The 24,860-nt window shown below is 43.1% G+C and overlaps 1 protein-coding gene across 2 annotated transcripts in view; it reads right to left on the bottom strand.

The window, feature by feature from the left end:
* Positions 1–806: 806 nt before the first annotated feature.
* MCM8 (minichromosome maintenance 8 homologous recombination repair factor) overlaps positions 807–24,860 on the bottom strand; it is a 402,649-nt gene continuing 378,595 nt past the window's right edge. Inside the window, exon 19 of one of the 2 annotated variants that reach the window (XM_085612630.1) lies at positions 807–2,984. In XM_085612630.1, the coding sequence (XP_085468756.1) occupies positions 2,892–2,984 (93 nt within the window). In that variant the 3' untranslated portion in view covers positions 807–2,891. The remainder of the gene's footprint in view (positions 2,985–24,860) is intronic. The other variant, XM_085612631.1, reaches the window with a different exon arrangement.

Here is a 24,860-nt window from a genome sequence, read left to right as displayed (position 1 = left end):
CAGATATTAGGAAGAAAAACAACAAGCCATGGTGTTTATGTGGTCTCATAACTGGGAAGAAAACAGTTCCTAATTCTATGCAACAGGAAATGCACTCCCTATTGAGAATCCAATCCATGCTGATATTTGTCCACCTTTGTTATCTTCAGAAGCCCTGCTGCTCTTATTCTTATAAACTCTGCAACTGTTTTGTTTAAGGCTCTTTGCATAACTATAACTTATTGGATCAGAGCTATAAATGGGTTTCAAATTTTCTTTTGCTTGCTTGGAAATTCTTTAACTCCTTTGCTGTGTTCAAAGAAAAGAGAACATATAATTATGGATTTGTTTAACCTTCGCAAATTCTGCCCAACTGGGAAATTCAACTTGATATTATCTCACAAAGACAACAAACTGTTGAAATAGTTGCTATTGTTGTCACTATTGAGTAATACCCAGTTTTAAATTAATATAATCATTGATATGGAGTCAATATATTGTGTACAGTGAATGGAAGCAGGTTTTTCTATCTGAAACCACAAAAGTAAGCCATCTCTTCATACCATATACTACATGCGCAGAGACACACACACACATGCATAAACACACACATACGTACACATACACACACCAATGCTCTTCAGTGTTCTTCACCACCATCAACTATCACCATTAAACAGAGGAACAGGAATGTAATCATCTTTTTTGGCTCCATAAACATTTTTGTTCGTATAGTTTCAAAATACATGAACTAGCATATTTTTATTCTAGGAGTAAACTAGAAGTAAAACTAAATGTAAAACGTACCTTAACTCATGGATAGCAGATGATATTAACTTTAAGATTTAATGCAAATTAAAAAAGGATTATCAATGTCACAGAATTCAAACATTTAAACCTTACAGGAGTAGTTGAAAACCTTTTTGAGAAATTCCAAAACATCTATGTGGTGCATTTTTTTTGTTATGGAGAAAAGTGAATAGGAGATCTCAATTATACAGTAAAATGGAAATAGATGCCTTGTAACACACAATTTGAGCATGTGTATGTTGCGTTTTAGCATGGCCTACTTATCATTTTTCGTTAGACTGTACAATAAACATTGTTTCTAAGATTAAATACGGTGACATACAAAACTATTTACAATTTTTTAATATTCACCGATATTTAAACTGTACAAAATAAGACTGAGATTTCTTAATCAATATCAACCAATAAAATCTCACAAAATATTTTGTAAAAGACATTTAATATAGTCATATACTATCTTATGTTTAAAAATAAAGAGTTCTCCACAAACAATTCTGATTCAAGCCACACTTGGTACGGGTCCCAAATAAACAGGCACTAACGCTAGCTATTTAGACTAATTAGTTTCTAATATGTTTAGAAAAACTGCTTAATGTTAAAATACATGCTAAAAATTATTGAAACTGGCATATTAAACATCAACTCAAAGCCTGCTCAAATCACGTATACACTATGTGTCCACACTGTACAGAATAAATACAGTAATCACAACTGTAATAATAAATATCAAACATATATAATAGACACAAAATGTTCTGTTTTACTTTACAAAACACTATATTTGCTACACTCTATCACATGTAAGGGGGCAATGTATAAAAGTCCCCCCCCCCCCAAAAAAAAGAGGGTATGCCCATGTTTGGAGTAAGTTTGAAATTCGATCCCAAGAACAGTTCTTAAAATGTTTTTTAATTCCATATTACTCACCTGCTTAGCTATTTAGCTAACTGTCAAAAAGTGGGTTTGTGAACTCATTATACTTTCCCTGTCTAAATTGTTTTCTGCAGGGACATCTCCTTCTTAAATACCCATCAATTTTGGGGGTGCTACTTCTCCATTGCCATCCTGAATATGGACTTAATCCTCCCCTTGACAGGAGTTAATCTTATCCAGGGTGAGAATTTGCCTGTCAAAAGTTTGTGAACTTCCCAAAAACTCAGATTTGGGGTTGGTCAACTACCTCACACAAATTTACATGATGCCCATAGCATTTTAAGTATGAGTAAATCCATTTACTTGCGTAAACTGAAGTCTTCTAAAGTACAAATCATGTATCTGAATACTTAAGCCCTTATGACTATGGTCCTAAAGCCATTAAAAACATGACTGCTTCTTCAGAATAGGGACTATCATATGAAAAAATGCTTAGCACAAGTAGTCCTCAGATTACATAGTGGTATACAAAGTGCTTATTGCAAATAGGGGGTAAATGTCCTTTACGCTTTAGTTAATGTTGGTGGCAGTTCATAGTCTGCGTGATTTCCTCCAACAGAACAGAAAAGAAGTTCATATACAAAGTTTTAAACATGCCATTTAAGATTTGGTTGCAGAATATACAATCTAGCTATCCAATACTCACTGCCCTTCTTCTCCCTCCCAAATCTACCTCTGTGAGAAGAACAACAACGCCTAACCTGATTTAACACATTCATCTACCCTGGATTGGTAGACTGAGCAAGACATTCCACAAATTAAATTTCTTATACTTCAATGATGAGAACAAAGCTGAGATTCCGTTTGAATCTTGCAATCATTTTATCACATCCCAAAGGGTGGATAGATGATTTGTGTGTAAGTTATTTGCTTATATACTTTCTTTTCACCCTCTACAAATATATGGTTGGATGTGAACATTAATAGAAACATCTCCTTCACTTCTTTTACATTTTCAAATAACTTCTGGACATCCCACTTATACACTTGCATTTTCTCAGGTTACACAAATAGAAGAGCTTTTTTCTGGGTTTTTCCAGGTCAATCGATAACATTTCTAGCACCACGTTTATCCCGTTTTCTGGCACAGTCTTCTTCAATTACATTGTTTGAAGTTGGTAAACTTTTGGTCCTTTTTTAAGAAGGTTTTCTGGCACCATCTTCTTCAATTACATTGTTTGAAGTTGGTAAACTTTTGGTCCTTTCTTAAGAAGGTATCCCTGATCATTCAACGAGCCAATGAAGCTTTCAAAATCAGATACCTGAAGGGTGGAAAAAGACCATTCAGAAACAAGATGTCAAATACCTTTCCAAAAGAAGCCCATAAATAACAAAACACGTCAAGTAAAAAAGAAAGATACTTGTCTCTATTCCAAATAACCAGCATTGATAATGCTCATAAATTTATATGTTTGAACTATTTTGAATTACCTGGCTGGGAATGCTCTGTGATTCATTTAATTTTAGCTTGCCATTATGTCTATGGTTCTCTTTGCTTCCTTTCAAGCGACAACTAGATGGGAGGCTAAGCCCCACATCTGGAGCTATTTAAAACGCATATAAAGGTAGATTATGTTACTGCATACTTTGGGATGCCTGGTAATTGTAGCTCGTTGCATGTAAAGATGTCAATACTAGAGCATCAAAGCTACAGACATATAATCTTTTTCTTCTAGCATTACATTACTTTTAAATCTCACATGTATCGAGTAGACTGTTTTTGTAATCACAAGGTGACACTAAGTAAGTTGAAAGGGCTTGTTTACGCAGAAAGCCCGTAACAAGTCCCAGCTGTTCAGCTCTGCAGTGACTGGCACCAATTAACAAGTGGCATTGTCCCCTTGAGCTCCATACCCTGAGCTCAGCCCTGTAATGTTCAAGAACTAACGCAGACATTACTGCAAAGCTATTTATCTATATTATAACATCATCTCCCTTAAATAAAACTGTTGTAAGCATAATTACACATTCAACAAATCTAAAATACTATTAAAATAAAATATAATAAACTGAATTTGACAAAATTATACACATCATTAGAAAGATAAGAAATAAGATGAGCAGCAGCAAACCACCAAACCTTAAGTGAGTCTATATCTGCATGGTACCTGTATAGAATGGAACGATCCCCACAGCTTTCCCTCACAAGAACCCTGATCTCTCCCACAATCATTGTCAGTCTTATCTTTCTCATTTGACACAGTTTTCACAACTCTTTCAACATTCCACCACCAGCCACCTTGAAATCTGACAGCATTACCACAGACTTTATCAACTACCACGTGCCCCATAACTCTCTTCTCCTTTTTTTGTTAACAAAGTCAGGTTTCTTGAAAGTTCCACATCTTCTACCTGGAAATCAATCTGTTTCACATTTTTTAAGATATTGTTATCATATTTTTGAATCTCCTGAGTTTCAAGCACTCTTTTGCACGCAATTTCATCTACCTTATGTTTCAGATCCCTTTTCTTAAGCCACCTAGCTCTCCAAGCTGTAAAAAGAATAGTTGTGCATTTATGACCTTTCAATAACTCAAACAGTGATATCTCAGTTACTGAATAAGGTGTTGTGCGATAAAAACACAACATGGACCTCACTGACTCTTCAAAAGCATACTTAATTTTTTAACCCATATAATGCTTTCTTTCAGCACTCGGATCATGCGTTCAACTAGGCCATTTGTTTGCGGATTATAGAGCGTTCCCCAGAGATGCTCAACTCCAGATTCCTCTAAACATTTGGACCGGTCAGGACCTACAAATTGAACCTTATTATTTGAGTCTAAGAACTCTGGGAAGCCTCCTGTCAAAAACATGTCTCTCAAAGATTCAGCTCCTTTCCTGGCAGAGGGCTCAGCAAATCTTACTTCCAGCCATTACCTTTAAAGATCAATTAAAACAAAAGCATAGCTATGTTGTGGAGACAAAAATTGATTAAGAGAAGGATTGTTCACTCAAAGGTTTTCTCAGACCTACTATATATGACAACTATCATCTATCCCTCTATCCATGGAAGGCCACCAAAAAACAGACCTGATCCTTTTCTTCGTCACGGTGCAACCCAAATGCACATCATAAGCATCAAGAATCAAATTCTTATGGATATCAATGGGTTGTACCGATCACACCCCTCTCAACACCATCCTCAACAGACAGTTCCTCCAAAATCCAAATAAAAGGTTGAATGTTAGAATGTGCATTCTTCTCATTAGGCCTACATTCACGCACAAATTTGGATTCTCTTAAGAGTTTCATCCTTCTCACTGGTTTGCCTCCAAACATTTTCTTAGCACTTGATCCCTTTCCAGGTACACCTGAAGGGTGAGCTAAGGGTCACTTCCCTACCGCAGGATTCAAGAAGGAATTGGAGTAGGGTCGCCTTTGAGTCCCTCACCCCACTCCTGAAGGAGTCTGAGCCTTCCCTTTCTAATAATCTTGCTAATAGCATCATGAACCTTAATGCTTGGGTCAGTGACCCCCTCAATATAATTGCTCCCCTGAGGCCTGTTACCTCCGCAAGAACCTCCCCTTCCACCCCCTGGAGCCAAAAAAAGTGAATGTAAAAGACTTGAGCACAAATGGAGATCATTGTATTCTTAGGAGGACAAAATTGGTTATCGAGCAGCACTAAAAGAGTACCATAAACTTCTCATTGGGGCAAATAGAGATTTCTTTACTGAACGCATTGCCAGCATCAAGAACACTTCTAGAGAGGTTTTTAAGGTTGTGAAGTCCTTCACTAACCCTCCAGCACTCACGCACTCGATTACCCCTTCACAGGAGTTTTAAAATAGGATTTCGGATTTTTTTGAGCAGAAAATATCCCAGATTTACGCGTCTTTCCCAGAAGCACACTCTCTCCTAGGAGAGGACACATCCAGCAGCCCTTGTGACACCCAGTCAGTGTTCTCGAAATTTGCAACTATCTCTTTAGAGGCTTCCTTGGTGGAACTTCAGAAATGTAAATCAGGGTCACCTGGCGATCCTTGGCCAGCAAAACAATATTGTGCTCTGGCTGAGTGGCTCAATCCCCCCCCAAACGCTATCTCGAATTCCTCGCTTAGGGGATCTTTCCATCAGCCTGGAAACGTGTTTCTTCTTCCCATACTAAAGAAAGCCAATGCTGACCCTGCAGTTACCAGTAATTATAGGCCCATTTCTCTGTTGCCTGGCCCGCTAAAGTCTTAGAGAATCTAGCCCATCAGCAGCTGCCAGCTTTCATTGAGTCTAATGGCGTACTGCATGAGTCCCAGTCCGGCTTCCGCCCTGGCTTCAGTACAGAATCAGCTGTGATTGAGGTGGCAGATGCCATTCGCTGGGCAGTGGATGGTGGCTCTGCGGTCATGTTGGTGCTTCTCGACCTGTCAGCAGGGTTTGATACTGTGTCCCATTCCATCTTACTGGATCGCCTTAAGCAGATTGGCATCCAGGGGACAGCGCTGGACTGGATCGCGTCTTACCTACATGGCCGAGAACAACAGGTCTCGATCCATCCTTTCACCTCCCCTGCGAAACCATTAAAATGGAGGGTGCCGCAGGGATCGGCCCTGAGCCCGCTACTTTTTAACATCTATTTGACACCGCTCGCGGAGCTCATCGCCGATACTGGGATCAAGGTGATATCTTACGCCGACGACACTCAACTGAATGTCGGCATCTTCCTTTGACTCACTGAAAGATTGCCTAAAAGCATTTCTGCCTGGATGAGCATCAACTTCTTAAAACGTAATGCTGACAAGACGGAGGTCCTGTTCTTTAATCGAGCTGTATCACCCTCCTCAGCGTTATGGTGGCCAGCTGAATTTGGATCTCCCCCCACACCTAGGGACTCAGTTAAGAATTTAGGAGTCAGGTGGGACAAAGACCTGTCCCTTGCTACCCATGTTCAACAGGTATCCGTGGCCTGCTTCGGCAAAATAAAAACCATCAGAATATGTATTGACTTCTTGCCTGAGTCAGCACGCAAAACCGTTGTCCATGCATTAGTCACTTCCCATCTTGACTATGCTAACGGTCTCTACATGGGCCTGCCAATTGGATTGATCCGTAGGCTCCAGATAGTGCAAAATTCAGCAGCCAGACTGGTCTGCCAGGTCCCTCTTCGCAAACTTATTTCTCCTTACCTGAGACAGCTGCATTGGCTACCCGTGGCCAAGTGCATCGAATTCAAGGCCCTTATGTCTGCTTTTCGGGCATATAAAGGTAGGGGGCCCAACTATTTGAGGAAGAGACTTCGTCCTTAATAGCAGGACAGATCCCTTAGGTCTAACCACAAACGATACCTTACCACCCCCAGGTTTACAAACGCCACAATGGGGGGTGGGGGGAGGGGGAGGGGATAGAACATTTTAGGTGGGGACCACTAAATGCTGGAATAACCTACCTGCTCATTTATGCTCATTGCAGTCCGAACAGGAATTTAGAAAGGCCTTGAAAACCTGGCTTTTTAGTCGCAATGGCTAAATGTCTACTGACCACTTTCTCTAAATCATATTGAAGTATCTTAGGTGTTAACCTAGCTATTCACGAAGAGGTGTACTTAATAACCTGACCATCCAAAATGTTGACCAATGGATTGTGATCTGTTTGCAACATAAACTTCCTTTCCCAAACATAATCACAACATTTCTTAATTGCTCAAAAACATGCCAAAAGTTTTTTCAATAACACAGTAATGCAATTCTGCACCTTAAAAGACCCTGGAAGCATAACTAACAGCATCATTTTATTTGTGTAAAACAGCACCCAAGCCATACTTACTGACATCAATCGTAATGATGCATGGGGTCACATGGCTTAAGTGCTTTAGCATTAGTAATTTCTTGTTTCACACATTTAAATGTTTTTGACATAATATTCCATTGGAATGCAACAGTTTTCTTAGGCATAGCGGTTAAATTCTTCATTTTAGATGCATAATCAGGAATGAACTAGCATACAATTCACACAGACCAATAAATGAATGAAGGCCATCTTTGTCTTTCAGAGAAGGACAATCTACTACAGCATCTACTGAAACTGGTTTTGGAACTATACCCCCATCAGAGATTACATCACACAAAAATTCAACCTCTTTCATCCAAAACTCACATTTCTGTTTCTTGACTACAATGCCCCTTTTATGAAAAAACTTTGAGTACCTTGACCAAAAGTTTGTCATGGTCCTGGAAATTGTTGGCATAATGCAAAACATCATCTTGAAACCTACCACACCATCAGTATCTCACAACAAATGAAACATAATCCTTTGGAATACCAATGTGGTGGATGCAAGCCGAAATGCCATCTTGCAGTACTGAAATGTTCCCAAGCACGAATTAAATACAGTAAAGTGTCTTGTCGATTCATCTACTTCAACCTGATGGTTTGCTGAGGAAAAGTCAATTTTTGTGTACCATTGAGCCCCTCCCCACCTCCAATTTTCCCAATAGCTCACCAATATTAGCAGGGTGAGGAGAGTCTGTCCAAATCTCTTTATTTAGGCTGCGTAAATCCACACATATGCTTAAATCTCCAACCCTTTTTCAGGCAACTACTACCGGCTCAATTATTCCTCTACAAGTAACTGTTTCAGTTCTTTTTCCAAATCCCCCCTTAAGGTGAAAGGAATAGTATGTACCTTGAGTTGGACTGGTTTTGCTCCTTTTTTTACCTAATATCTAAAACCTTTTATCATTCCTAGAGTATCAGCGAATACAGATGGATATTTCAATTTCAAATCCTCTGCAACGGTCTGGTCCTTTACTACCAAAACTTTATCTTTGGAATCCGGTCCAAGTACCATTGCAAACAACCCTTGATGAAACCAGCCCAGTATATTAAGAACTATGGCTGCAAAGTACATTTTTCCTTGAATCTTATGACTCCTAAAAGCCAAAATGGCCTCAATAAATCCTTTTAACTGAATAATCCTACCTTTGTATGAAGCCGGGGATCTATATGGGGGGAATAATTTTCTATCTCCCCATTTCTCATGGAAAAGATCTGAAGTAATCATAGTAATCCGTGCTCCTGAATCTACCAAGAAATGTATCAACATTAATGTCTACATACGGATCAATGCAATCACCAGGGTAAACTTGAACTCTGGCATATTTTGGCAAAATGTCCCACTTTAGAACAGAGCCTACACTCAACATTTCTAGCAGGGCATTGTTTCCCTCCTTTCACATGTGGTGAGTTACCACACCTAAAACACACATTGCATTTAAAGAAACCTCTATCAGCCATTTTCATTTGGGTACATTCTTTTTCATGTACGACTGATAATCTACTTTTCTGTTTGTAATGTAATTCCTTTATGGAAATATTTGAAAGTTCGATACGCTTGGTTACCCTGATGACCTCGTCAAGGGATGGGTCACCCATGGTGAGCAACTTCTGTTGGATATGTTTATACATTGGTCTCTAATCAACTGATCACTGACATTTTCAAAACGACAATGAGAACTCCATTTCAGAAGAGCACTCACAAATGTGTCTACACTTACATAGAGTATTGGTGGCCTTTTAAAAAAAACCTTGGGGCGTAAAACCACTAAAGATGAATGCCTAACCTAGTCTCCAACTTCTTCACTACTTCTTAGAATTCATCAAGTTCTTCACCATCCATGACTATTGGTGCAGAAAGAAGTTCAAACATTTGTCTACCTTCAAACCCTAATGAATGTAGTAATAAAAACGTTTTCCTTTCAGTTCTGAAACATGATGCTGCAATTTCTTCCAAATACATCTGAAATGTTTGAAACCATTACTTCCATTGCCCAAGTGGTAGCCCAGGAGTTTCCAAAAAAGGAGGTGGAGGAGCTACTGACTGCATATTTGCGCTACAATGACACTTTCCCTATACCAACACATAATCAACTTCTGATGCTTTCACTAATAAACCAATCTTCACATCATTCCTTTTCACCTGTCTGACACACTAGTTACCTGAAGTGTGTGTCAGTGCTTTACTTTTATTGTCTTTATTGCCCGACACACCAACAACATAAAGGTGTGTGTCTCATCGTGTTTGGACTGGACCGTCGATATCTGACACACAAATTACATAAAGTGTGTGTGTGTCACTGTTTTTGGATTGGACTGTTGCTCGATAGTCTCCTTCACTCGAATAGGCATGCCTATCACCGAAGATAAACGGTTGCACAACTTCAGAGCTGAAAATCATGTTGCTTTTGAGATGTACTAGAAGACCTTCCAAACTTCAAAGATGACCACCACGTTGCGTAATTGGTATGTTTTTTTATAGGTGATGGTCCTTGTAAACAAGTCTTCCGAAGCAGACAAAATGGGCACTGAAAAACACACAGTCACTTTTCCTTAGGCGATTGGGTTCACTCCTATGTTTCTACTGGCACTGATAAGATGTCTGCCAAGAAACATTCAGTTTATTTTCACTGGTCGTTTGGGCTTATTTTTTCATGTTTCTACAGATGGTGAAGCTTGTTTAGCAACTGTTGGTGCCACCCGAGTGCCTCCCTTGAAACCACACAGATCCACCTATGAAGCCCAGAAATCACTAATAAGTAGCGGCACACATTAATTAAACAACACAAACACGTTACCAGCTACAGCAGGGTTGTTATCCTGTGCTTTTGCTAATTAATGCCTTGTACGGGAAATGTGACGCTGGGTTCGACATCCAGCGGTGCTCATCCCCTGCTCATCGCCAACTTTTCTATGTTGTGATCACAAGGTGATACCAAGCAAGTTGAAAAGGCCTGCTAATTCAGAAAGCCCGAAACAAGTCACCGCTGTTCAGCTCTGCAGTGACTAGCACCAAATGAGATGCTTACATCATGCCCATTTTTCCCTCGAACTCCAATCTCATGAGCTCAGCCCCTTAACATTCTAGAACTAATGCAGACATTCTTGCAAAGTTATTAGCTCAACTTATATTGCGACTGTCGAGCAGTATTTATCTGGGTGGTGTGACCAGTGGCAAGGCTTTTTATGAAGACATTTCTGAGCACTACTTTCCCACTTTTATCGTTTACCTGCCATTCATGCAATAATGAAGTGACTTACCTTCGATAACGCCTTACCTAGTAAAGACTATATCTAGCTGCAGATTGCAGACCTTAGAATTTTCCTAGGCGTCACACTGGATCTGTAAGATTTTTTGTGAGCAGTACCACGGCACACTGGTAGGTGGCGCCGATCAGCACTGCAAACAACGTCGGCGTTGTGCGCGCCAGAGGTGACATTGCAGTACATATACAGGTGCCACCCAGGCGTGCTGATGTCAGTTTCTTTTCACGACTTTCCTCGACAGAAGGGCAGAGCCATGGAGTACAAGGACCACTGGTGTGTCAAAACTAGGACCCTGAAAGGGTCATCCCTGTCCTCAGATATCTGTTCGCAGAGCAGGGAGCATGGGTGGGTCAGTAAAGAATATGCAGCTAGATGAAGTCTCTACCAGATAAGGCGTTACAGAATCTAAGTAACTTGTTCATTTGACAAAGACTTTTAGCCGCAGATTCCTTACCTTAGAATAGATACCCAAGCAATACCATACCTGTAGGAGGGTCTGCAAACTAATTTCAAACAAGAAAGTCCTGCAGAACCGGACAGGCAAAGTGCCCATCTCTGTGGACCTGACTGTCCAGACAGTAATATTTGGTGAACATGTGCAGGGAAGCCCACGTTGCTTCCTGGCAGATATCCAGGACAGAAACTCCACATGCTAATGCCCGAGTTGGCCGCTTTAGCTCTGTTGAAATGAGCGTGCAAACTTTTAGGAGGTTGCTTCTTCGCCAGTGCGTAGCAGATTCTGATTCAGAGCACGACCCATCCGGAAATGGTTGCTTCTGGACTGCTCCACCTTTCTTCCCACCAACCTACCCACAAAGAGTTGGTTGTCCACCCAGAACTCTTGTGTACGGACATGGTAGAAAGACAATGCTCTTTTAGGGTCAGGACGGTGGAGTCGCTCCTCTTCCTTAGAAGGATTTGGAGGAGCGAAAAAGGTAGGCAAGGTGATGGATTGGCCTACAAGAAAAGGAGTGATCACGCTTGGGAGAAAGGAGACCCATGTGCAGAACCATCACTTTGTCAGGATAGACTAAGAGGTAAGGTGGCTTAGATAAGGCCTGCAGCTCACCGACTCTACGGGCAGATGTAATGGCCACAAGGAAGGCTGTTTTCAAGACGAGAAGCATGAAGGGCACAATGTGTAGAGACTTGAAAGGAGCGCACATCAAAAAAGTTTAAACCAAATTAAGGTCCCACTGAGGCATAATGAATGGTGAGGGAAGGAAGAGATGAGTAAGACCCTTGAGGAACCAATTTAGAAGAGGGTTGATTCAGGCAGCTGTACGAAGGCAGAAATGGCAGAAAGACAGCCCTTAAGAGTGTCCAGAGCACAGCCCTACTGGGCTGGAGAAAGAATGAAAAACAGAACTTCAGAAAGAGAGGCAGAAACGGGAGCAACTGATTATTCTTCACACCATGCCACAAATTTCTTCAGAAGGCAGGCGTTTACTGTTTTGGTGGAGGGACACCTAGCTGCCAAGATGACGTTACAAACTTCGGGAGGAAGGCCAAAAGCTGTCAACTGCTGACGCTCAATCTCCATGCAAGAAAGTAGAGAGAGGGCCGGTTTAGGTGGAGAACCCTCCCCTGTTGCTGCAAATGAAAATCTTCCAGAAAGGTCAGCCTGATTGGAGGATCGATGGCCAAGCTCAGAAGCCCGGGATACCATACTCTCTGAGCCCGGTCTGTAGTCACAATGATGACTTAGTTCTGTTCTTTCTTGATTTTCTTGTGAACTCTCTGAAGATAGCTGTAGGTATGGTTCTTGTTTATGTTTTATTTTCTCTGTTTTATATGTTGGATCCGTCTTCTAGGTAGTCCACATGTGTCTACTTCCCACCCAATCTAATGTACAAAGATTGCGTCTAACATTAGTGTCTTCTCTTTACACTTTCATCTACATAAAAATCATCATATATTAATCCAAGGCCAACACTAGACATCTTCAATTACCCCTTGTATAACACGAATAAAAGATCATTCAGTTAAACCAAAGGTACAGCAATTCCGTCTGTTATCTCGGTGTCTTATCTACATACTGTGTTCTTTAAAATCCAACTGCTATACTGTTCCTTAGCTCCTATGGGCTAAGATCTGCTAGGCATCTGCGGATGAGTTTGTCCGCTCTGGCTTTTAGAAAACCTGCTAGATGTTGAACCACCAGAGATACGCCCTGGCGTTCCAACCTGATAAGAGATGCAGGGTCTCTTCACAATTGGTCCATGACCCAACACCACCTTGTTTGTTTCCTTACCACATAGCAGTGGTGTAGTCCGTGAACACCTAAACCAGCCTTCCTGTGATGAAGGGTAGAAAGGCTTTCAATGCCAGTCGGATCGCCCGGAGCACCAGCATGTTGAGGTGGGTCTGGATTCCGCCGGAGACCAGAGTCCACTGATCTCCACCTCTCTCTCATGGTTGCCCGATCCCAGGAGTGATGCATCGGTCACCACTGTCAGATCTAGTTGGGGAAGGGCGAGAGGTCTGCCTCTGACCAAATCGCCGTCCGTTAGCCACCACTGCAAATCCGTCCCAGTACCCTCCAAGATCTGGACAAGGTCAGAGAGATTCCCCTGATGCTGCGCCGACTGGATCTTCAGGTCCCACTGCAGTGCCCAAATTTGCAATCTGGAATATGTTACCAGCAGGATGCAGGAGGCCATGAGGCCCAGCAGCCTCAGTGTCAGTCTCACCAAAACCCAGGATAGAGGCTGAAATATCAGTATCATAGCCTGGGTATCCTGGATTAGTCGCTCGGGAGGAGAAACCAGACACTGCACCGTGTTCAGAACAGCTTCGATGAAAGGAAGAGTCTGAGAAGGAGTCAGTTGTGACTTCGGCACGTTGATAGTGAGCCCCAGCAAGTAAAGACGTTTTGCCTCAGTCTGGAGATTGGAGATGACAGCCAGGGGTGAGCCTGCCTTCAACAACCAGTCGCCGAGCTAGGGGAAAACGGACACCTCCTGATCTCCGCAGATGAGATGCAACCACTGTCATCACCTTGGTGAACACCAGAGGGACACTGGTAAGGCCAAAGCGGAGCACTGTAAACTGAAAGTGCTCGTGGCCTACCCTAAACTGAAGAACGTGCCGATGGGCAGGCTGGAAGGGAATATGAAAATAAGCAATCCAGTCTCCTGGATCCAGGGCAGACAAGACCTGAGACAACGTGAGCATTTTGAATGTCTTCTTCTTGAGGAAGAGATTGACAGTTTGGAGATCAAGGGCAGGATCTTTTTGGGAACAAGAAATTAGCGGGAATAAAAACCTGAGCCTACTTCTGGCACTGGAAACCTCTCTATGGCTTCCTTGGCCAAGGGGCATGACCTCCTGGTGGAGAAGTGACAGATGATCCTCTGGCAGCTGGTCATGAAATGGTGGCAATGGGGGGGGGAGGGGTAGTTTCAAAGTGGAGGGAGGAGCCCCTTTGGACAATCTGCAAAACCCACCTGTCAGATGTTATGGACCGCTAGTGGGGCAAGTGATGGAGAATTCTGCCGCCAACTGGGTGTCGATGGTGGTAAAGGGGCAGACAAGGAGGGATTGGGGGCAGCTACAGTAGGGAAGGGGGCAGTGGCCTGACCAGGCCGCTGCCCACCTGACCCACAAGATCGGTGGCTGGGCAGGAATTGGCGCGGCTGGACGCACCTTCTGTACCCACGAAAGGAGCACATTCATTGATTGAGGTGGATGTTGGATTGCAGAGAGGTCAAAGAACCTGGCCGTAGCATGAGAATTATTAAAGGGCTCAAGTGCTGAATCTCTCTGGTCTCAAGAGACGGGTGTCATTGAAGGGGATGTCCATAGGGTAGGCTTGTACATCCCCCGAAAAGCCAGTCGTCCTCAGCCAGGCGTAGCACCTAAGGGCCACTGTCATGGAAACCACTCTGTCTAGCGAGTCGATCATGTCAAGTCCGCATCGAATAGTGAACTTGGCTGCATCCCTCCCCTCGGTTACAGCTGGGGAGGGAATAGCCCGGGCCTCCTCCTGGACCTGTGGCAGCACTTGCACCACCATATCCCAGAAGGTTTGGGAATAACTGCCTAAAAGGCATGCGGTGCTCACCGACCATAATGCCAGGCTGGTGGAAGAAAACATCTCCCCAAATGAGTCCAGCTTCTTGGATTCCCTATCCAGGGGAGCAGTAGGGAACATGCCTTGGGAGGTGAAGGCTTGCACCACCAAGCTCTCAGGGGTAGGATATTGTGTGAGAAAGTTTGGGTCACCAGGTATGGGCTGATGGCGGTGGGCAAACATTCCATTCGCAGGAGCCCGTGTGTTGGGTTTGGACCAGGTACCCAACACCTATGTCAAGAGATTAGTTTTGTATGCCACTGTGGGCATCTGAAGGTCAAGGACTTCTGCCGCACTCCTCACCACCATTGTGTAAGAAGCTCCCTCCCTCCTACCCCTCATAGCCACGGTTGGGGTAGAAAGCAGACCAGCATCTGGAGACATATTCAGGCCGCTGCACACCGTTCTTTTTCATAGCTCTGGTATTCGAAAGGGTCCAGTGACCCCTCCCAGTCTTACCTGAGTCCTAGCTAAGGAAAATAAGGCTTAGGCTTCGATCTAGGAGGCAAGGCTCCTGACGGCATCGGAGTCAGGTGATGCCCCTCCGGCTCCATGTTGGAGTTGGGGATGACAATGGAGAAAGGGGCTCCAGCAGCATTGGCATCAGGACCGGCACCAGGGAAGGTTGGGATGGCATGACTGGCATTGGTCTGAATCCAAGAATGAATCCCTGGGGCCCCACCAGGGCCAGAGCTACAGACATGGAACCAGATGGGCCCTTTCTGAACCCACGGGCCTGAAGGCACATTGGCGGGGTCGGGCTGCCCAAATATAAGGTGCATGGCCTCATAGAATTGTTTCAGTTGAGCGGGGGTCACTCCAGCCTTCGGAAATTCAGGAAGGTGCAGTTAGCCCACTAGCAGGTGCTGTGAAACTAGGGCTTAAAATGCCGATGCTCCCACGTCTTGTCAGCCGGCGGTCCTGAAGTTGAATAGCATATTGATTTCTTGCTCTTTTTTTGCCTCCTGAGGGAGTGTCCCAAGGACTTTGAATGGGACGAGGAGGACTGCGAACGATACCGTGACCTTCCCCTCGACAAGGATCTCTACTTTCGCAGAGTTGCATGCCGGGCCACTTGCAGATTCAGGGACTGCTCCCTCAAAACCTATGGAGCCATTGCCTGGTAATCGGAGCACGACTTGGTGTTGTAATCACGCTCCAGACACCACAGACAAACGAGGTTCAAGTCCGTCACAGTCTTCTGTTGGGGACTGGCACCAGGATGTACACCTCAGTAATAGTCAAAAAAAGCCTGTCAAAAAACAAGAGGTGCATCTCTTACCCGAAACAGCGCTGGCTGCTGAATAAAGAAAAGAACTGATGTCAGCGTGCCTGGGTGGCACTTATTTATGTACAGTGACGTCACTTCTGCCGCCCACTACTGATGCAGAGCCGATTGATGCAACATGTTGGTGCGCAGGGGAACTGCTAACGAAAAATCTTCCAGATCCAGTCTGACACCTGGGAAAATTCTAAGGTAAAGAATCTGCGGCTAGATGTTTCCCACAGGCATAAGCCAATTTGCGGGTTACTCTTTTGCAGATTTCCAGTAGGACAGGGTATGCAGTAAGTGGTGCTGTTAAACTGCAAACTAATAACTAAGGGCCCGCAGAACAATCAAATTGTGCACAGTCTTTTCTGCTTAAACTGACAAAGTGGGCAAGAAACCTGGCAACAAAAGTAACAGTTTAGACTCATCTCCGACACCACCTTCCAGGAAATTCTACTTTTCAGTGCAACTGTGCCTGGTCTCAAAGGGTGCATCTATTCATTTGCAAACGTTACAGAGTAAGAATCCCCATTGGGGCTGGCAAATTCTTTGATGGAAGCTGAAGTATGCTTTTCAGAAAATCCACAATTAATTGGTCAGACAATAAAGACAGGGCTACTTAAGGTTAGACGGATGTGGAACACCCCCCCCCAATTATGGGTGACTCTCCCACATCAACCAAACTCCAAATACCTTTTGTATATTTCTTGTGTCTAGTTATGACTACTAAATGAAGATTTGAAAGCTCGCAAAGTGTGGTATCTCGTGGAGAAACGTAAACTTTTGCCTCATCATGTATGTTTGTACAAACTTTGTCCAGATAACACTGCCAGAAAAAAACTGTGCTATCAGATAAAGATAGAGGACCACGAAAAGATATTTAAAATTACAGTATAAATGAAATAGCAACACAGAAAATATTTTTGCTGAATTGCACACATGAATGCAATAAAGGAAGATCAGCTAGTGACACCCATGAAAGGAGAAGGGAAAAATCATAGGCAAACAGCAGATTGAGAAACATCATACGGCGTATCTTTTTGGGAAAAGGACAGCACATAAGGAATTCCAAGGGACAGAAAAATATAGGAATAGGGCAAGATGGCTGCCGGGAGTCCGTAGGGGAAAGTCGTTTCTTCCTTCCTCTCCCCAGAGTATAGTATTATCCCGTAACTATGCTAGGAGATCTCAGGCGCCCACCTTTTCTTTTCGGCACATATGGTGATTTATGATCTGCACTTGGTCGAGTGATTTTATGAGCTCTGAGACATGAGGCATGGGACGGCGTCTACAGATGCAGTTGAAAGTCTTGAGCTTAACGAACTCAACGGCGCTCTCTCCCAAGCACTGTACTGTGACCCAGCTGACTATAACCGTAACCTTCGCTATTGTTTGGACCTTCAGCGTTCAGTGCGGAATAAGGAAAAATAAGAAAAGTAAGAAAATGACCTCCAAAAATCTGCAAGCTACAAGAGGGCTAAGGGACCCCGGGGCAGAAGAGAAAGATTATCTGAACGACAGTCCGGGACATAGTGATCCCGGTGCCCCTGCAGACAATCTGAGAACAAAGACTCGCTTGAAGGTTCAGGCACAGAAGGATAGCGGGAAAAATGTTCGAGCAGAGAGATATGAGAAGGTCTCTAGGTGTGCTTCAAGAAAAGAAAAAGAAGTTAAGAAACCGAAGGTTTTGCCGGCTAAGAAGATCACTAAGAATTATACAGCTGACACGGCGACAGGATCGTCTGGGCTCGAAGGGAGAGATGGGAGAGATGCAGTTCTTCGCCAGCCTACCTTGAGAGAAGTTCTTTCCGCCACAGTGAAGACAACAGTAGCTGACCGAGGGCTGCTCCAGGATCAAGGGAAGGCTCCCCCCTCCTCCGACGATGTTGCCGGAAAGGACGCTGTCAGCAACGTAGCCTCACGCATGCGGAGTGAGAGGATGAGCGGTGAGCTGACTGAGTCTGACTGCGCACTGGGAGCCCGGAGCAAGAATTCAGTTCGAATTACAGCCGGGGGCGCGCTCCCTGAGAACATAGCAGTATCAGATTCACTGCAGCACGAGAAGGACGATGACGATGACGACGATGTTGACACTGGCCTCCTTGGCGCTTCCAGGAAAACCCAGGTACAGACACAGCCATGGGGGGGGGGGGCAAGAATAAGACTATACATTTGGTACATTTGGCACCTGCTGTAAATGTAGAAAGTGAAGAGAATGATACTGACCTACTCCCTGAGACTGCAGAACCTGAGCCCTGCCTCCAATCTGGGATCATATTAGACACACAGCCCACTGCTACGGGAGAACCAGGTGATAGGCAATGCTCGGTTGAATCTTCAACTGAAACTGCTCAAGCTATTACTAGCGGCAAACAAATATTGCAGCCCCTAAAAACAGCGCAGGGGGTAGTTATCCCAGGCTCGCCAACTGACGATTGTTTCTATTCAGTGGATGATGACGAGGAGGACCTGGCGGGCAAATACAAGGGCAAGGGTAAGGGCAAAAGTTCTTCCCATTTGGACTTAGTCACGGACTCAGCCTCGGGGTTAAGCAATAGATCTGATTCAGATTTGGATTCAGATTTGGACTCCGCTTCAGGGTCATCCTCATCCCCATTGTCTTCATGACACCAGCCCAGAAAATCTGAGGTTGAAATCGAGACCTCAGAAGTAGAATCAAAAAGAACAATGGGGAGTAGAGACCTCAGAGGCCGTAGGTCGAAGAGCGTTAGAACGAGGTCATATGGAAAAGGGCATGACTCACCACAGAATTTAGCGAGCCCTACGCAGCAGGAGGTGGCTAAGAAGCTAGACTGGGATTATTCAGCCACATCACAGATCTATCAAGAGGGAACTGTACACCCTCAACCCCAGCTACTTCAGCAATCTACTCAACATGGTTATCCGGAGCATTCCGCAGCTCAGAACTCTAACTCTAATTTTGATTTACTACTTGGAACATTAAAACAAATGCAGAGTGAAGCAAGGGCAGAAGGCCGGAGAGCTAGACAGGCCAATAAAAAAATAGAAGGATCCCTGCGCAAAGTAAATAAACTATATGCAGATATGGCTGGAAGAGTTACAGAGGTAGAGGAAAGGACTGGGAAGCTAGAGGATGTAGTCGCCAAGCTTCAGGAAAATAAATGTCTACAAGAGAAAACAGCTACAGATGTCCTTTGGAAGCTTGAGGAGTTTGAGAATAGACAAAGGCGGAATAATATAAGGCTTCTTGGTGTGGAGGAAGGCAAAGAGGGCCAGGATGTCCGGGCCTTTGTGGTGGACTTGTTTAAAGGGGCCTTTCCTGAAATCACTAAATGGAACTGGGAAAATGAAATTCAGCGGGCCCACCGGTTCCCTTTAAACCAGAGAAGAGGAGATGCAGAAGGAAACCCAAGGGCGATCCTTGTCTACGTTGGAAACTTTCTTGCGAAAGAAGAGATTATGAGTAAGGCAAAGCCAGCGACAAAGAGGTCTTATAAAGATATACACTTCTTCGCTCGGCCAGACGTTTGTCACACTACCGTCGAAAGAAGATGGCGGATGAGACAATTAATAACTCCTTTTCAAAATGCTGGCTGCGAAGTGTATTTGATGTTCCCGTCTCGCTTAAAAGTGATAGCTAACGGGCAGCATAGGGTGTTCTCTTCTGAAATACTTGCTCAGGAATACCTGGTGGAATTGAAGGATAAAAGGGGTCAGAAGAGTTAAGTAATTATTTCAGACACAATCTGACCAGTACGAGGAATATGATGAATAACAGGAATGCTCATAATATAATCTATGTGGCGAGTATAAGTACAAGAGGGTAGTACTGAGGGGATCAACCGGTAGTGTATGGGATAAAAGTAGGAAAGATAGTGCAGTAGGTGGGTGGGGGAAGGAGGAGATGGACATCTCAGGGTTAAGGTAGCCATATATAGGTCAAGATTGACCTATTTGCCAGTAAGGGGGGGTGGGGTTGCAGGGGGGACACTGGGTGGGGGGGGAGGTGGGGGGAAGGGGGACAGGGCACAACAAACTAAGAATCGCACAACTGAAGATAAGCAATTAATAGGAGGATTAGTATTGTTGTGTATTCTAAATACACAGGGAGAGCAGGTTGCACGAAAATCTGAAAATATTATTGGTAGCAAGGTAGTGATATTTCACAAGCAAAGTTCCCATGATTTCTGTTTTTCTTACTATTTTTCTTTCAAGAATATTGATTTTACTTGAGATACAATGGTGATTAGAATAGCAACGTGGAATGTCAGTGGTTTGAACGATCGCCAAAAAAGACAAAAAATTGCCATGTCATTAAAGCAAATGAATGCCGATTTTATACTTATTCAAGAAACACATATTATGGTTTCACAGGTTTATCTTTTGGACCAGTTGGGTTTCCAAGTATTAGCATATTCAAAGCAAGGTTCTAAACATAGAGGGGTCGCAATACTATCAAAGAGTAGAAACTTGAATATTAGAAGAAAACTGGAAGATCAATGGGGCAGGTGGGCACTAGTTGAATGTTTTATTGAGGGAGAGTGGTATACCCTCGGGGTCATCTATGGGTCAACGGAGGATGACCCAGAGAGCTTTAAATTCCTAGATGCAGAACTATCCTCCTGGTCACCTCAGATTATACTAGGAGGAGACTTTAACATAAATGGTGCAGATGGCTTAGGCGTAGAGACAGGCTCATATGGGAGGTATCAGGGAAGAAAGAAAAGAGTATATCGAGCACTAGGAGAGCTTGTAAGGAATAATATGTTGTCTGATATTTGGGGGAAGGTAAAAAAAGGAGATAACGGATTTACGTACTATTCTGCCCCTCACCAGGTCTGTGTAAGATTAGACTATTTTTTTGCTTCTAACACAATGCTGCCCTACGTAAAGATAGAAAGACTTCCCCGCATATTTAGTGATCATAACCCTTTGATTATGAGTTTAAATATCCCTATTCGATCTAGGAAAGTTAGAACATGGACATTTGAGCGCGGGCTTCTCCAAGACCAGAAATATATTCAGCATATGATTCTTTGGATCAAAGAGTTTTTTGAAAACAATAGAGAAAGCGCAGAGACAGGGATAGTCTGGGATGCCTTTAAGGCAGGGATACGCGGGGAAACTTTAAGTTTTAATACTTTTAAACGCAAGCAGGAACAATTTAGAATAGGAGAGTTAACTGGGGCAGTCTTGGAGGCGGAGGAAGATTTGCAACACTGCGTTTTAGCAGGGGCTCCCCTAGACCAGGCCCTTTTAAAACTAACAAAGGCAAAGATGGATGCTGAAGAGGTTATTGCAAATAAGGCAGCTAAGATATATCTTACTAACAGAGAAAGGGCCCACGAATTTAGCGAAGCAGTCGGGAGAACATTAGCTATTCGCACAAGACAAAGGATCGCTTCAGGTGAGGTTAGAGAAATTATAGATTCTGAAGGTAATTTGTGCACGAGTCAAGATGAAATAAGAGAGGTATTTAGGAAATTCTATGCCTCCCTCTATGACGAGCAAAATGGGTATGACCTGGACCAGATGGGGAAATATATGGAAGATATCCCAGTGGTGCGAATAGAAGAGGAAGAAGTAGAGGGGTTGGAAGATCCATTGGACCTACAAGAGATAAAAAACGCTATAGCGAATCTCCCTTCGGGTAAAGCATCAGGTCCTGATCAAATTCCAATCGAATTTTATAAGATATTCTGGGATGCTCTTTCACAAGACTTCGTTATAATGATACAGAAAGCACAATCTGGGGTCTCTGTACCAGAGTCATGGGGTGGTGCTGAAATAGTGGTAATTTTGAAGAAAGGAAAACCTCCCACTATGCCAACATCATATAGGCCAATCACGCTCATGAATACTGACGCAAAAATTCTCTCTAAAATACTAGCTACGAGGTTTGCACAAATAATTGATTCCCTTGTGAGTACTAATCAACATGGATTCATCCCGGGGAGGGGTACGACTCACCATACTCGTAAGGTTATTACACTTTTTGACGCCACGGAGGTTTCAGGAGACCCGATGGCCGTAATGTTATTAGATGCAGAAAAAGCATTTGATCGGGTCTCCTGGAATTATTTGTGGTATACCCTGAGAAGAGTAGGGCTCAAAGATGGTTATATTAAGGCAATTCAAGTGCTATACAGAGCCCCAAGTGCTGTGATCCGGATTAACTCAGGTTTAACTAAGTCTTTTCAAATTAAGAGAGGTACCAGGCAGGGCTGCCCTTCCTCTCCGCTTTTATTTGCGATGTATATTGACCCCCTGGTCCGAAGACTAGAGAGCTGTGATATGATTCGCCCAGTATGCACGCCCATGGGATATAGTAAGGTCCTCGCATATGCGGATGACGTGGCAGTGATCACATCTAATCCCATAGAAGCTATAGCGCAGGTTGAAATTGAGGCCATCAGATTTGGACAAATATCGGGTTACAAAATGAATGCCAATAAGACTCAGATAATTAAGAACAAGTACGTAGACTGCCCTGATCATCGGGTGGTGCAGGATGCGGTGTATTTGGGGGTAACTATCTCTTCTGATTTAGATACATTGGTAGAGAAAAATACAACTCCAGTTTTTCTTAAGGCAAAAAGGGATCTAGATAGGTTCGAGAATCTTCATCTTTCCCTTGTGGGGCGCACTAATATTATAAAGATGTTGATTTTACCGAAGTTTTTATATCTTTTTAGGGCAATACCATTATTATTTGAAACAAAATGGTTTAAGGAATGTGAACATATGATTAATAGATTTATCTGGGCAAAGGGAAAAACAAGGAGAGCACTTAGGTTTATGGCATTGCCTCGTGATAGGGGAGGTTGGTCTCTTCCGGATCTAAAACTATATTATTGGGCAGCGGCCCTACAAAATATGCTGGGTCTGATAGGAGGGGCAGAGGTCGAAGGACAGGATAAGACGGGCACATTGGCAATTTATGGCTTAGTCATGGGGGTAGAAGCTGAGAATATATTTTTAAAACAAACCGATTTTTGTTACTTTAAAAGGACACGATTTAAGACGATTCTAGCAGCTTATAATATATGGAAAGCATTCTCAAAAAGTTTTGGCTTAGGCAAATATAATGCATACACTAGAATGAGCATGAACTCTACTTTCCCAGTAGATATTTTTTCAGGTTGGGTTTTTGGAGAATGGGGAAGAAAGGGGATAAGGATGCTGGGAGACATCGGGACCACACAAGGGGTCCTCCAATTCTCGGAGATACAGTCAAACTATAGAATTGAGATGAGACATTTTTTTAAGTTTCTGCAAATAAGAAGCTATGTCGAAGCAAAGCGGGGGGGCCCAGCTGGGTTCTCTAGGATTCCAATTATGGATTTAGTACAAGCAGGGTCAGACTGCACGATTCGGAGGTTTTACTCAGAATTGATAAAGGCTAAACAAGATGATAAAGATAGAATGGCGCAGAAATGGGGGAGGAAGTTGGATATAATAGAAGAGTGTTTTCATGTGTCTTTAGAGTTGGGACAGAGTATCTTATGTTCGGCACCCCTACAGGCGCAACATTATAAAACTATTTATCATCTTTATTACACTCCGGCGAGAATTGCTCAGTGGGGAGGAATCTCGGGAATTAGATGCCCGAGATGTGGAAGCTTAGAGGCTGATTTGACTCACATGCTTGCAACATGTACCCATTTGCAATCCACCCAAAAGAATATCCAGGAATTTCTATCTAGAGTTTTAGCTGTAGAAATAATTTTATCTCCATCGATAATTCTCCTTGGGGTTAACCATACTGATATACACATGAAGGGGGGATACTTCTTATTTGTTGCAATGGCAGTATTAAGACTATGCATAACTTCAGCCTGGCTAGATCCTATATCCCCATCGTACCATCAATGGTTTGCTCGATTATTGGCAATATATAATCTAGAGAATGCTATATATGCTAGAAAAGGGAAAAGAGGGAGAACATTAGGAAGAAAAATTTGGGACCCATTGAAGAAATGGAAAGAGGATCCTACCTGACTCCCTACTGAAGTTTTGAAGTAGCGAGAGTATTTTATAAAGATATTGTGTATCGCAATAATATTCTTTTCCTGTGTATTGCTTTGTATATTGCTTTGTATATTATTTCATTTCAATTGTGTTGTGCCCTGTGTATAACTTTTATAAACTTATAAATAAAATTTAAAAAAAAAAAAGAAAAATATAGGAATAGTCTAATGAAAACACACCAATAGCCAGGCTAAATGTGTGGCAGGGTGCTCTTTATAGGAGCTGCTCTCCACCTAAATTTGGGAACTACCCAGAGTTCTCTGCATCTTATTATATATATTTATATTCTTATACTTTCTGGTGAGTCCTGGTCTGCTAGGGCATAGCACATTTTGATGCACAGGATTAATCCAGCTTGCCAATGTCCTCTTCTGAACTGCCTTGCCTTTCATCTTCCTTACGTAGCCTATGAAGGACTCCCCATCCAGTCTGAACTTCCTAATCCTGTCCATGTAAAAACAACACTCTTGACTTCCACTCTGTGGAATCTCTCTTCCTCTTTTGTGGAAAGTGACAAAGGATAGAAGGCTGGTGGTAACCACTTTTGTCAGGAAGGCAGCACTGGTTCTTAGTACCTGCTTGTCTGGAAAGAAAGAAGTGAATGGTGGGTTCACACTCAAAGCTTGTAACTTGCTTACCTTTCTAGCTGATGTAATAGCGATTAAAAATACTTTTAAAAATGAGTAGCTTTAAGGGGCAACTCTGCAACAATTTAAGTAGGGAGCACATTAAGAATAAGACTCA

This window comes from Triturus cristatus, chromosome 6 (assembly GCF_964204655.1).
Source record: "Triturus cristatus chromosome 6, aTriCri1.1, whole genome shotgun sequence".
Classification (NCBI taxonomy): Eukaryota; Metazoa; Chordata; class Amphibia; order Caudata; family Salamandridae; genus Triturus; species Triturus cristatus.
Note: the sequence above shows the minus strand (reverse complement) of the source record. Positions and strands in the feature narration are given on the sequence as shown.